Below are 14747 nucleotides of genomic sequence, written 5' to 3' on the forward strand. Positions count from 1 at the left end.
TCTTTGCTATGTAGACATGCCCATGGGCAGCAGGAGAACTGTAGGTGTGTCTCTGCAGACTCAAGAAGATAGCACAGAATTAGTTCCCATTTGGCACATTCACAGCCACAAGGGCTGGAAACGCTGCAGTGTTTTCATTACTTAGGCCTTCATTGACCAGGGAAAGTTTTCTAACCCAGGGGTTGAATTTTTCAATCTCTACTGTGTGTATTAGAAGAAAACAATCTTCTTGTACCCTACTCTTGTCCTATGTGACTATTGCATCTATCAGTGGTGAGAAATAGGCATTTAAAAGTACTGGTTTTAATAAGTTCAAAACCAAAAATCCAACTCATTTTCTTGTTTGTTTTTACAGGCATTCCCCTGTATTTCAACCGGAATTTATGGTAAGTAAGGCCTATTATTAGGTACCATTTAAGTGGGTTTTCTTCATAGCAAATGGTCGGTGTTGTTTAAACAGATTTTTTGTGCCTTTGTAGATCATTTTGGCTAGTGCATGAATTAATATTTTATTATTATTATACAACAGCATTCAATCGGACAATGCTTGGGATCTTGTTGTACAAGTAAAATAGTCTGTGCCCCAAAGAGCTTATAGGTTAAGGCCCTGATCTTGCAAAAACATATGCAAGTTATTAACTTTACACCCATGTGGCTCCAATAGTGCAAAGTTAAGCATCAGCAAATGCTTTCAAGATAGGGTTCTACGGAGACAAAAAACTAAGATATGGGCAACTTTGTACATCATGCAAGGAAAGTGGCCAAGGTGATGGGGACATGTCTTGTTAGTTCCATGTTTTTTGTTTGTTTTAATTTTTTTAATTTGTTTCCTCCCCAACTGGTGATTTATGAAGCGATGAGGGAGAGGGATACTATCAAAAGATGGCAAATATTTATATATATTAATATACATTTTTATTGCTTTAATTCAACCTGTCCATTATTAGTCATCCAGTTTCTTGTAGTAACCATGGGAGAGATGGCTATTGAAGAAGTATTTGAAGGTGGAAAGGGGTGGATTCAAAAAAGGTGTTGCATACTTAAAAAGCAGCATGGAGAAATGAATGGAGACTATTATGGGTGGAGCTGATTCTTTACTGGTAGATACAAATATATTTCTAGCTTTAAAATCTAGTAAATTGCTTTTTTTGCATGTAACGTTTTATAATGCATATAGAATTACAATAGGTAGTGTTATTTTTAATCTCTCTTAAGGTTAATAGAGAGACTAGCAGTGCAGCAAATTTAAAAAATCATGGAAGAACTAAGTGCCACCATAATAATCATTACTTAGTTATTGTACATACGTCAGATATATTAATTTGCAGCCATTTTGCTGAGTTAATATTAGGATTGGCTAATCAGATATTATGAAGGAGAAAAAAGATCCACAAAAGCATGACAGCTTTATTATTTTTTTAATGTAAGAAAAATGTAAAATCTTTTTATCATGTACCAACATCAGTATAACATCAGACAGGCTGATTATTTTGATAGTTGTTAATTTGAATCAGATTTCAGAAAGTGGAAAAGGAATTACTTCCTTGTACAGTTCCTTTTTCCCCCCCTTCCAGCTGTATTAATGTTACTTATGAGAAGATTACAGCTGCAGTTTAGAAACTTTAGAAATCATCAGATATGGACTTATTGCAGAAAAATCTTTGCCTCAGTTTCCAAATCCCTTATCTTCTAGGGAAAATTCTGGGTTTCATTCCTGGACATTTTGGATAATGTGCACACTTTTTTCCCTTAAGTCTTAACGTGGACATATTTTTGTTATTAGTTTGCAAAAAAGACCCCAGACATGATGCATGTGTATGGAATTTACTAGCAAATGAAATGCACAAACAATTACAGTTCATTTTATGAGAGTTGGTTTAGTCAATAGAAAGTAAGCCCTGCATACAAGAAACATGGTTCCCTGAGGTAACTAAAAGGAAGTTAGATGGAACCTCGAGTTCCTTTTCCCAGGTAATGGTACTTTTTGAGACGGTCATTGAATTTTTTTTAAGCTGAAAAGCTAAGGCTTAGCTGAAGCACTATATAGTATGGCAGATGGAGTTTCCATATGTATTTGTTGTTTTCATTGGTGTACAAAGAGCAGAGCATATTTCTGCCAAGACACTCTGGTTTTCCATCGTTTTCTATAAAAGGCTGTCAGCACGCAAACTCCTAATTGAGCTACTGCTCTGCATTTCAATATTTGCCATCTAATTTTCAAGGAGATGTGAGAATGACACTTAAAAAAAAACCAAAAAACTTATTTATCCCTGCTTTTTTCCAGAAGTCTCAGACATGACTCTTGAAAGGGCATTTTCATCTGGTAGCTGCTAAGGGCAAGTCTCTGTGTGAGATCTGAAATGCTGACAGATTTAAGAAAGGGTGACAGCAGTTGCTGTGCAGTGATGAACTTGCCAGTGATGTTGTGTTATGTAATACATTTGGGGACCAGGGCACATACACAACACACAAATATCTGCTTAGTGGGGCTGCTGGTGGTTGTTTTTCCCCCTCACTCACATACTTTAGAGATTCCCATTGCCTAGGACAGCAAGTGAATTTTTTCGGTTCTGTATAGATGTTCATCACAATAGTATCTGAGTGCACTCCAGTTATGCATTAAGCAGCATGACTGCACACCTGTCATGTGGAGTTTATTATCTCAGCCTCTCTCCATGTGGAGAGGCGTATATAATGAGTGTCTTGTTTTGGTAAAGTCTTAGGGTTTTGTTTTTTTAAATGTACTTCATTTCAGGTGACCTTATTGGATAATATGTCACATAAGCTTGTTTCTAAGCTATCCTAATAGTGAATATTGTTTCACACATACTGATAAGAAAATATTTATTTTCTTCTTTAAAGAATATATGGCCCTGATTCTGCAGTCACATCCCTGCAGACAAAGCATGCCTCCAGGCAGAGCCCCATACACTGAAAGTTGAGCTTCAACTCAAAGTCAGCAGGATTCTGGTCAATTTGTAGGGGTTCACCTCTGTGGATCGAATTATAGGATTGAGGCCTGGTTTTGCTCAATGTTTTTATAAATGCTTGGTTTGCTTTTCTTCTCCCTGGTCTCCTTAGGCACTCCTTTCTAGAGAAAAGCCTTTCCTATTTGTATCACTTAAGAACACTCCTTCCTCAGAAAAAAAAAGTGTGAAGAAGAAAGTAAGCCTATTAAGTTTTGGGTAACAGCAGGTTCCTTTTCATGAGAGGACGTTTGATGGAGGAAAAGTCTGCATTCCTCCCAAAATGCACGCTCCACGCTCCAGCTTCTTAGAATGCTTAGAAACACTTAGAAAGTGTTCCAACTTGAACAACTTAAAGCTGTGAGAAGGCCAGAGGCAGGTTGCCATTAAGGCACCATGCCAGAAGTTGAAAAGAAGACTCTGGGGCGTCATCATTTTTCAAGACTGATGGAATTCAAATGAAGGATTAAATGTTTACAAAAATTAGGTAGAAGGGCTCTGGTGCTTATTTCATGTAAATCTGTGTAAAACAGATTAGAATCTGGCCCAAAACTTTGAATTAAAAACTGTATTGCTTTTTTACTTGGATATCTGTGTAATCTCTGATATGGTGATAAAATGATGATCAGCCCAAAAATAAAAAATAGAGGAGGCACAAGGAGTGGAGACTCATGTGTCCCTATACCTCTCCTAGACAGTGCTCTGTGCCTCAGTTTCCCAACCTGTAAAATGAGAATAATGCTACTTACCTCCTTTTCAAATGCTTTGAATGTTACTGATTGAAAAGCATGGTATAAGAGCTGAGTATAAGTATTTATTATTAGTTAACTGAGAGATGACTTTACAAGTACTTTCCCTTTTGGCAGGAACATATTGAATTCGTAATCTGAAAGAATTCCCAAGGAATGTTCATAGTCAATCCAGTATTGTTTGAAACTGCCAGCTACTAGACTAATTACCAAGCAACAGATCCACAATATTTACCTAGTATAATTTAAGATGAGAAAGATACTTGAGGTTAACTCTATCAGGAGAGTTGTCTTCTAGACATACTTAACTTATGCTGCACTTGGGAGCAAGGCCAAACTAAGTAAACAATTCTGATGTAAATTCTCCCTTTCAGGGTCTTCCAGTGCTTTTTCCTCTTTCCCTTGTCCAAAGAAAGGTCAATATCTGTTTGGAAAGTTTTTGGTTTTCTTCTTAAATCAAACACCTACATACACTGGTCACCATTAATAAATCTAATTTACTCATAATTACCAGAGAAAATGTACTTTGGAAATCTTTCCAGAAAAGACATCTTTGGAAAGAGACCAAGCACAGAATTTCACACCTAGAGTGGTTGGTTCCTGCTCTTCCCCCTCCCCCCCCCAAATTACAGCTTGTGAAAACAAAGAGTTATTTAAAGGCTGCATTTTTACCCCAGCTGTTATAGGAGTCGTGGATTCCATGATTTTCATGTATTTTAAAAAGTGTTCAAGACTTCTGACGTTTGGGAACTTTTGCAAAAGGGAAAGTGGATGTGGGATAGTAAACAGTGGGACTAATTTCACTGCGAATCTTGAGAGTTGCCAAGTTAAAACCTAGGCTGCATACACAGATGGGAAAGGATAAGAATTCTCTTAAATTAGGGCTCATGGTTTGCCATGTGTTCATGGCAGATCATAGATTCTGAGGATGGAGAAACATAGGAGCATTAGACAGGGATTTTAGGATGTTATCATCTATGTTCTCCTGTGTTTTACTTACTGCCATGTTACTTGTGATATAAGTTTGAGGTACTATTGCCACTTTTTTTTTGGTTGTACTCCACCAATGCAAGAAATCAGTTTTAATACTTATTAAACTCATTTAAAAAGTAAAGAAGGAAAAAACAATTAAAATGGAAAACAACACAAAAAAATTGCGGAGAAAACGCTATGAAAGTCTACTTTTTAATAGGTTTCGGAGTGGTAGCCATGTTAGTCTGTATCAGCAAAAACAACGAGGAGTCCTTGTGGCACCTTAGAGACTACCCTGTGGCACCTTAGAGACTACCACATTTATTTGGGCATAAGCTTTCGTGTGCATCTGATGAAGTGGGTTTTAGCCCATGAAAGCTTATGCCCAAATAAATGTGGTAGTCTCTAAGGTGCCACAAGGACTCCTCATTGTTTTTTACATTTTAATAAACTCCCTTATTCCTTCTATCTCTCCTTCACTGGCCAACTGTGGGTTTTTAATTGCATAACCGAAGAGGAAAAGCTAGGAAAATGCAGAATGTCTCTGATGCTTGTAGTTTAGTTGCTGGAAATTCACAAGAACACCACATATTATGCACCCTCGCTAGCCAGACTTGAGACCAGGCACATTTTCTAGAATCAGGCCATTAAGGCTTGTTTTTAACTTGCCTCTCTTGTCACAGCAAAGTGTTGCAAGGTTAAGTTTGTCCTGTATGCTAAGCCAGACTCTGTGAGGCACAAGGTAAAGAGAGAGAGAGAGAGAAAGTGGAATAGGTATACTAGGGAAAGAGTAACAGCAGGAGCCCTAGGCTTATATCTAAAGAGTTACTTAGGACAGAGCTATTGAGTTGATGTCATGTGATTCCTTCTCCTCATTTGGTGTGGTCACAGCATATTTTAGATCAGGAAAAAGAAAGCCCAGTGGAGTGTTGTTGAGTCCTGGTATCAGCATGTGTGACCCTGGCATGCTGTTAGTCAGTGTTGGGAGGAAGATGCTGCCCAATGTTTCTTAAGTGCCTATGGGCCCTCAAAGAAGAAACAGACAAATAACAGATCTTATCAAAAGTACCTAGTCAAAACAATATTCCAGAAGTCCATATATGGACACTTCCTCTTCTATTGCTAAAACTAATTGCTAATATTTGTGACCTCACCAGAACCTCTGAAAACTCCTATCTGCAATTCCTTAGTCCAAACAAACTAGGTTCATGTCACTTCTTTGGCTCTGTTCTGTGATTTCTTTCAACAGCAATTTCACATAATACATTTAGAGGATAAATTAGCATTTCAACACCTACTTTGGACAATGTCAGATTTCAGCCAAGAGTAAAGTTTACCAGAACATGTGTCTGTTGCTGTGATAGGGTTGATCTGAGAGTCACTAGGATAGCAATCTGTTTTTCAGTGGTAACTTGTAATTACAATTATTATTAACATTAAAAATAGTTAAATATTATTATATATGATAAATATATAATATATACATATAATATTGCAGCTACTAAATGACACTTATGATATTTAAATAATTCTAGTAATCTAATTAGTACTTGTTATAAGAAACTGTCACATGTATTATTTAACAGAGATCTTATTTCAGACAGCATCATGTCCACATTACTAATTGTTCTCTTCCTATCCTCAGTCCTTTTCTCTCTGGAATATATTTTAAATAGAAATTATTAGCAGAGAATGTGAATTGATTAACTCTCAACAGTCTGCAAGTAGTATTCATGTGACCTATTTAACAAGGAGAAACTTTGACTTGATTCCGGAAGGATTCTTATTAAGCTCCATATGTCAATGGGAATTGACATTTTATGGATATCGTAGCTTAAGGTATCACGAAGTGTATCTATTCCAGAAGTGATTGCTGACTGTCCAAAAGAGAGCTTTTTCCTTGCTCTCCTAGAGGACAAATGTGAAGCTTCATTGGAGTTTTACTTAGTGATAAGTCTCAAGGCTAAGCACTGTAAAGTTTTGATTACTGAATTTTTGAGATGCTGTCCTGAGTTCCTCAGTGACCCCACTCTACCATGTCTTTATTGTAGAACTTTCCTTCTGCATCTCACCTCCATGCAGACAGCCAGAATATTGTGTTTGTGTGTTTGGGGGGGGAGGGGAGGCAGTTTTCTCTCCAGAAAGAGAAGTCTCTTTGTGAAGGGATGGGAGATCAGATATAGCCTCTTCTTCCTTTTGGACAGAGTAGAAGCAACAAAAGGAAGAAAGTCCAGCAAAGTCCAGTCATCCTGTACAGTAGCTATTCTGCTAGGCCTCACTAGCTCTGAATTAACAGTGTGTGTATAGCAGCTACCTTGCTCCCATCTACCCTGCATATGCCTCTCTCTGGTGATGGGCAGCTCCAGTTCCCCACTAGAGGTTTGGTCAAGGAAGATTCTTTTCCTGTTCTCCTGCTCTTATTTAGTATTGACTTGTAGTTTAGGCAGGTGGACTGGCTCCTCCTCCTTGTTTCCAGCTGGTTTTCCAATGAAGTATCTGGACACCTGCAGAGCCAGCACCATCCAACAGCTAGCTCTCCACCGACCTCCAATAAGTGCTGTACATACGATAGCTTGGGAACTGCATCTCAGAATTATGGACTTTTCCTACTCTTCTTTCCAAGCCTGTTCCTGCAGGCAAGCTGTCCTACAGGATAATGTAGCTGCAAAGACTTTTAATATCCAAAGAAGAACACGCTTTGGGCGCCATTAAAAACTGAACCTTGGCCACCCTAGCTGTTATATTTGCATTACTGTTTGTGGTTTTCCCATTCCAAAAGCAAGGAATACTTCAGTTACCACAATGAAAGTAAATGGTGTACTTCATTCAATTCCCTTTTTTAAATAGTTCCCACTATCATCATCATCATTTTATATTTATATTACAGTTTCACCCAGAGAATGCAAGTAAGAATTGGATCCAGTTGTTCTAGGCATGCAAATATTGTTATTGTTCCTGCCCTGAAAACCTTACATTAATATGATATGTGCAATATAAAACCGTCTTCTGAACAAGAGAATAAATATCACCCTGGCTAAATACCAGTGCAAATAAATTTGCCCTTGATGCAATCTGGCCAAAAATAAATATCTCATAAACCAAGCATAGGCCCGATCCTGTAAAACGCTAAACAGCCCCGCTACACTTGTCCCAGGAAAGGAGCAGTGGAGAAGTCCTCCAAGCAGGCTAGAGTGGCTTCAGGGAGCAGACAGTCAGGGCCCAGAAGTGCCCTAGAAAAAGGAGCCGCAGAGCCCTAGACAGGCAGTTCCTTGCTGGAGCTAGAGGAGTGCAGATGATGCTCCTGACTGTCCAAAGGGAACTGCAGCACAAAGGATAGCTCAGTGCTAGTAGGGACAGGGGGAGTGAAGAAGAGCTGCCGGGCCTGAATTTAGAAGGTCCCTGACCTAAGGGTTAGGCATTGGTGAAGGCTGGGGCCCTGGGGAAGTGGCTCAGGGAACTGAAGGCAGTTTTGCTAAAGGGACGCGGTGATGCATGATTGCTATTCTTAGGGTTCTTGGACTGGGACCTGGAGTAGTGGGTGGGTCTGTGTCCACCTCCCAAGGGCCATTGGAGAAGGGCCTACAATTGGACAGCAGTAAACCTGCAGAAGGGGATTGAACTATCAGGAGGCCCAGCTGGAGAGCTGGGGCCAGAACAGACTCAGAGGATGAAACCATTACATCCAGGGAGGAAGCCCTGGGAGTACGGCCTGATACCAGGGCCTGGACTGGTCTAAAGACTGCAGGCAAATGTCCAGAAGGGGTTGTTCACAACAGGTGGGTGCCCTGCCATTACACACCCTTAAATCCCATTGACTTAAAAAAAAAAAAAAAAAAAAAAAAAAGGCAGAGAATATTATAACGGCAGGAATAAGCCATTAACAGTGGAGGGACATTGACAATGTTCTAAACAGAGCATTTGTGTATTTTATTTTCATTTTATTAAATGTGATGAATTGTCAAAACACAGGGTGCACATTAATATCTAGCAGTAGCATGAGACCACTAGCAATTAGATAAAAGCTTAGCAAATAAGCTGTTCAAAAATTAAGGCAACCAACTAACCAGCCAGTCCCCAGTATACGTTCACATCAAGAAGCTCAGGTCAGAGCCCTAAGGCAAAAATCCACCCTGTCCATGATATATAAACCTAATATGTATTTTTGCATTGTTAAGAGAGAGGAGATTGATCAGTTCTACTGTTCAGAGATTTAGAGTGAAATCTCATAACTAAGGATACGATTTGGTCATGGACGTCACAGATTCAGTGACTTTAACAAATCTCTGTGACTTCTTCGGCTCTGGCTGTCAGCCCTAGGCGGTGGGGCTCCGGCTGTCAGTCCAGGACAGCCCTGCTGTGTCCATAGCCTGATTTTATCCTTTTCCCCCATGACTGTTCTGTGAGTTTTGCTTAATTTTACCATGACAAAATCATATCCATATTCAGAGTATCTCAAGATAATGGTGTTTTATGTATAGCGATGAAATTGTGTTTCCATGAGATATTAGTTCACACAGTTTCTCAGTAAATCTTGTGTGATAATTTACCAATTATGTAGCACCTCCTTCATGCCTTCCCATTTTGAATACACTGAATACCTGCTATGCAGTATGCATTGCCATTGAGCTGTGAATGTGTTGTTAAAAGCAAGATGGTTTGATCCATAATTTCAAGCAAGTTTCAAAATACAGGTAAGTCTGCTGAAGGGAGGAACCTTATCCAAATATAAAGAAATAAATATCATCTCAGCAGGGCCGGCTCTAACTTTTTTGCCACCCCAAGCAAAGAAAAAAAGTGCTGTCCCGCCGTAACACCCCCCCATCACCGCCCGCCCTGCCGAAACACCCCCCCCGAGTGCTGCACCGCCGAAACCCCCCCCCCCCCCGAGTGCCACGCTGGCAAAACACCCCCTGGAGCGCCGTGCCGCAGAAACACCCTCCAATCCAGCACTGCGCCACCCCGCCGGGGGGAAAAAAAACCCGAGCGCCGCCGAAACACCTCCCCCCCAAGCACCACGCTGCTGGAAAAAAAAAACCCCGAGCGCTGCGCCGCCGAAACACCCCCCCCAGCGCCATGCCACTGAAACACCCCCCCGAGCACCACGCCACGCCACCGAAAGAAAAACAATCCACCCACCCCAAGCGTTGCCCGCCCAAAACAAAAACAGCAACAACAAAAAAACCTCGAGCACCGCCCCGCCAAAACAAACAAAAAAAAAAACCCGACCGCCGCGCCGTCGAAACCCATGCCACGCCAGGCCACACCACCAAAACACAAACAACCCCTCCCCAACAAACAACAACAAAAAAAACCCCGAGCGCCCCCCGCCACCCCAAGATTGGCCGCCCCTTCAAGATGCTGCCCCAAATGTAGAATTATGTAAAAAAGACCCTTCATTCAAAAATAAAACAATGTAAAATTTTAGAGCTTGCAAGTCCATTCAGTACTACTTCTTGTTCAGCCAATCATTCAGACAAACAAGTTTGTTTACATTTGCAGGAGATAATGCTGCCCATGTCTTGTTTACAATGTTACCTGAAAGTGAGAACATGTGTTCTCATGGCACTGTTGTAGCCAGCTTAGCAAGATATTTACGTGCCAGATGTGCTAAAGATTCATATATCCCTTCATGCTTCAACCACCATTCCAGGGGACAAGCGTCCATGCTGATGACAGGTTCTGCTCGATAACAATCCAAAGCCGTGCGGACTGACTCATGTTCATTTGCATTATCTGAGTCAGATGCCACCAACAAAAGGTTGATTTTCTTTTTTGGTGTTTCGGGTTCTGTAGTTTCTGCATCAGCGTGTTGCTCTTTTAAGACTTCTGAAAGCATGCTCCACACCTCATCCCTCTCGGCTTTTGGAAGGCACTTCAGATTCTTAAACCTTGGGTCGAGTGCTGTAGTTATCTTTAGAAATCTCACATTGGTACCTTCTTTGTGTTTTGTGAAATCTGCAATGAAAGTGTTCTTAAAATGAACAACATGTGGTGGGTCATCATCCAAGACTACTATAACATGAAATATACGGCAGAATGCGGGTAAAACAGAGCAGGGGACATACAATTCTCTCCCCAAGGAGTTTGGTCCTTTAATGAACACATTCTTTTTTTAACGAGTGTCATCAGCATGGAAGCATGTCCTTTGGAATGGTGGCCGAAGCATTAAGGAGCATATGAATGTTTAGCATATCTGGCATGTAAATACCTTGCAGTGCCGGCTACAAAAGTGCCATGCAAATGCCTTTTCTCACTTTTTGGTGACATTGTAAATAAGATGAAGGCAGCGTTATCTCCTGTAAATATAAACAAACTTGTTTGTCTTAGCGATTGGCTGAACAAGAAGTAGACTAAGTGGACTTGTAGGCTCTAAAGTTTTACATTGTTTTCTTTTTGTGTGCAGTTATGTAACAAAAAATCTACATTTGTAAGTTGCACTTTCACGACAGAGATTGCACTACAGTACTTGTATGAGGTGAATTGAAAAATACTATTTCTTTTATCATTTTTACAGTGCAAGTACTTGTAATAAAAAATAATATACACTTAGATTTCACTTACGACACAGAATACAGTATATATGAAAATGTTTAAAAACATCCAAAATATTGAATAAATTTTAATTGGTATTCTATTGTTTAACGGTGCAATTAAAACTGCACTTAATCGCGATACATTTTTTGATTCACGATTAATTTTTTTGAATTAACCATGTGAGTTAACTGCGATTAATCGACAGCCCTAGTATTTAGATTTTAAATTTTCCAATGCAGAGACTCCCTTATTTACTGCCTCCCTCCTAAGTGACAGCAATGTGCTGAGGTCTCTGAGACAGCAAGCAAGAGGAAGGGAAAAGAGACTGGCTGTGGAAAAAACAATGGGGGCTCTGTTCTCTCCTGTGTCTGAGTCCCAGTCCACCCGGGAGAAAAGGGGGGTTGACAGGGTCAGGTTACAGCTCCCTGATTCTGTGATCGCTGGCTTGAGCACGAATGAGAGCAGCATGGGGCAGTTCCAACGTACTCCTCTAATGGAGTCTCTAGTCCTTGCACCAGTGGAGGACAGGCATGTCGGACGGGTGTGGTAGGTGCACAGATTGGCTCTGCTGGTTTTACAACAGCAAGGAATTCCCTCTTCCAAGGAAATTTTTTGCTGGCGAGTGACTGTCACACGCAGGCCTCTGCACTGCCAGGGTGGTGCAAAGGGGCCGAGTACGAGGCAAATAAAGGAGTCCTAAGTGACCTTTCAAAATCTCTCTGATGGGTGGAGGGAGATGTACACTCAAATACTAGGGATTTTATTTAACACACCTAATATATATTTAATATCATGACAAGTACTAGCTCATTGTGCAGTAACACAACAAAAGAACTACACAGCAGAATTTCTTTTCTCTGCCTAATCGAAATACCCGAGAGCCAAGAAAAGGTGCTTTTGCTTTCCATGCTCCTTTACTGCTCTGTGACTTTTCTATCCCTATGCTAGATAGGAACACTGCCATACATCATTGGAAAGAGCAACTAGAGTTGAGGCAGAGAAAGAATTAAAAAAAACCAAACCAGTCAGACAGTGCACTATAATGAATGACTGTTACTGTTTCCAAGCCGGGGTCTTGTTTAGAAGGTATATTCCAGTACAGGGTGGCCAAACTGTGGCTTGGGAGCCACATGTGGCTCTTTTACAGTTAAAGTGTGACTCACCGAGCCCCCCTGGCCCTCATTCTCCACGTACCACCGGACTTGGGGGCAGGTAGAGCTTGGGACATCCGCTTTGCAGCAGGGTGGTGGGGTAGGGGTTTCTGCCCAGCAGGGAGGGGGGGTCTCAGGGCTTCAGCTGAAGCCCCACCCCGGCAGGTGCCTCGCCCACGGGGCAGAAGCCCTGAGCCCCTGGCAGCTGTGCCCCGGTTCGCGAACTTTTAAAGTTTGTCATATGAGGCTTGGAGGGTCAGTAAGTTTGGCAACTCCTGTCTAGTAGTGCCTACGCCTCCAATTAGTGGTGGTTGGTTGTGTAAATGATAGCTCAGCTTAGGCCTGGAAATGGATTCTGACTTTATCTCTTCAGCACCTGCTTAATCCATTGTGTTTTACTGAATATTGAAAACCTCTTCCCCTTTCTTCTGTCTGGAGATGTGACACTCAAGATAATTCAGTATCAGCAATAAAAATTCAGTGACAACAAGAGAATTCAGCATCAACTACAGCGTGATGAATTTTCATAGGGTTACCATATCTAATAAATAAAAAAAGAGGACCCTCCACGGGCCCTGGCCCCGCCCATTTCCCCACCCCTAGCCCCGCCCTGACTCCGCCCCCTCCTCCCTCCCACTCCCAGCCACGGGGAAAGGGCTGCCCCAGCGCTACCGGCTTCAGGGTTTGCCGGGCAGCCCCCAGACCCTGCGCCCCCGGCCGGCACTTCCCCAGAGCAGCTGGAGCCCGGGAGGGGAAGCACCCAGCCGGGGGCGCAGGGTCTGGAGGCTGCCCGGCAAACTGTGAAGCCGGTAGCGCTCGGGCTTTGGGCAACCCCTATGCCTCCGGACCCTGCGCCCCCAGCCGGGCACTTTCCCTCCCGGGCTCCGGCGGCGCAGGGTCCGGAGGCACGGGGGCTGCCCGAAGCCGGTAGCGCTCGGGCAGCCCGGCTCTTAAACAGAGCCGAAGAGTCGGGGAGGAGCAGAGCTGCCATTTTCCCGGACATGTTCGGCTTTTTGGCAATTCCCCCCGGACGGGGGTTTGACTGCCGAAAAGCCGGACATGTCCGGGAAAAAGAGGACGTATGGTAACCCTAAATTTTCAGAAAAAAAAATAAAAAACAGTTCTGCTTTATTTTTTAAATATTCTATGAAATACAAAGCATCACTGAATACGTCAGCTTGAGCTGTTGAATTGAAAATATTATGTCCTGTTAATTGAAAAATCCGTTTTAGTCTCTATTTTTTTTTCTATTTCTCCGATCCTCCTGTCTATGAGCTTCTCTTTCCTCATACCTAGTTTCGATAGCCTACGGTTGAATTCTAGGCTATTCATTTATTTTACTGCACATTGGTCATAGTGTTCCTTTTCTTGACTCAGCCTTTATAAGATAATGGTTTGGGGGAGTTTTTTCTAAATGCCCTACCTGAGACCTTGCAAAGTAGAAGTAGACAACATTTTTTGACAATAATGCAAGAACAAATTATTCCAGAGATGTAATGAGATTTCCTTGAGCTACAAATATCATCAGCAGTATTTTCACCAGAACATTAAAAGTTAGGTCCTGATACTGCATGTATGAACATGCTTTAACTTTATGCAATATGAGTAGTCCTACTGAAGACTATTTACAGTACATAAAGTTAAATCACATGCATAAGTCACTGCAGGATTGGGGCTCCAATTCTGATACTTAAAAGCATACCTGACTACCGTATGTGACATATATTAAATAAAGAATTAATAAATATAGAGGCTCTGGCAGCTCTGGAATTATTTCCTATTTCATTAAGACATCCCACCGGGATCCTAGTCTTCCGCTTAAAAATAACCTTCTCTGCAGAAGTAAATACATTAATGAAAGGTAAAAATAGATTATAAAAACACATATGGTTTATCACAGATGAATAACATTAAATGCCAGAATTCACTTTTCTATGTGTGTGATTCCGAATGAATTCTGCATGTATTTAACAGCTTCGGTACAAAATAGAAACACAATACAAAATAGTTGTGGGTTTTTTGGCAGTAGTGGTATATATGTTAAATTGTCCTTCAGGGTTTTTCAGGGTGAGGTGTTTAGAAATAAATCTTCTGTGTACCTTGTTGTGCAGTGTTAAGTTTTAAATCAGAAGTTCAGTGCATTTTTAACAAGCTGACTACAAAAATAAACATGGATAGGCTTTTTGTGTACCTGACAGCAAGTCTGGCATATAAGTCAAGCATCCACTGAACTGTTTATAGAAAAAAATTCACCTTGTACACCCCTTCGACTCCTTTAAAATACACTTAGGATCAGGTTTCCGCTCACTAGAGCTGAATTCAGTTTATTTCTAAGCTGTCACTACTGTAGAATGGCACTGGATTGAGGGGCATTC

At 41.3% G+C, this 14747-nt stretch overlaps 1 protein-coding gene across 4 annotated transcripts in view; it reads left to right on the plus strand.

The window, feature by feature from the left end:
• The window catches only part of MACROD2 (mono-ADP ribosylhydrolase 2), a 1283788-nt gene that overhangs the window by 913006 nt on the left and 356035 nt on the right, over window positions 1-14747 (plus strand). For all 4 annotated transcript variants that reach the window (XM_034764159.1, XM_034764162.1, XM_034764161.1 and 1 more), the window contains one exon: window positions 356-386. In XM_034764159.1, the coding sequence (XP_034620050.1) occupies window positions 356-386 (31 nt within the window). The remainder of the gene's footprint in view (window positions 1-355; window positions 387-14747) is intronic.

The sequence above is a fragment of the Trachemys scripta genome, chromosome 3, assembly GCF_013100865.1.
Source record: "Trachemys scripta elegans isolate TJP31775 chromosome 3, CAS_Tse_1.0, whole genome shotgun sequence".
In the NCBI taxonomy this organism is placed as follows: Eukaryota; Metazoa; Chordata; order Testudines; family Emydidae; genus Trachemys; species Trachemys scripta.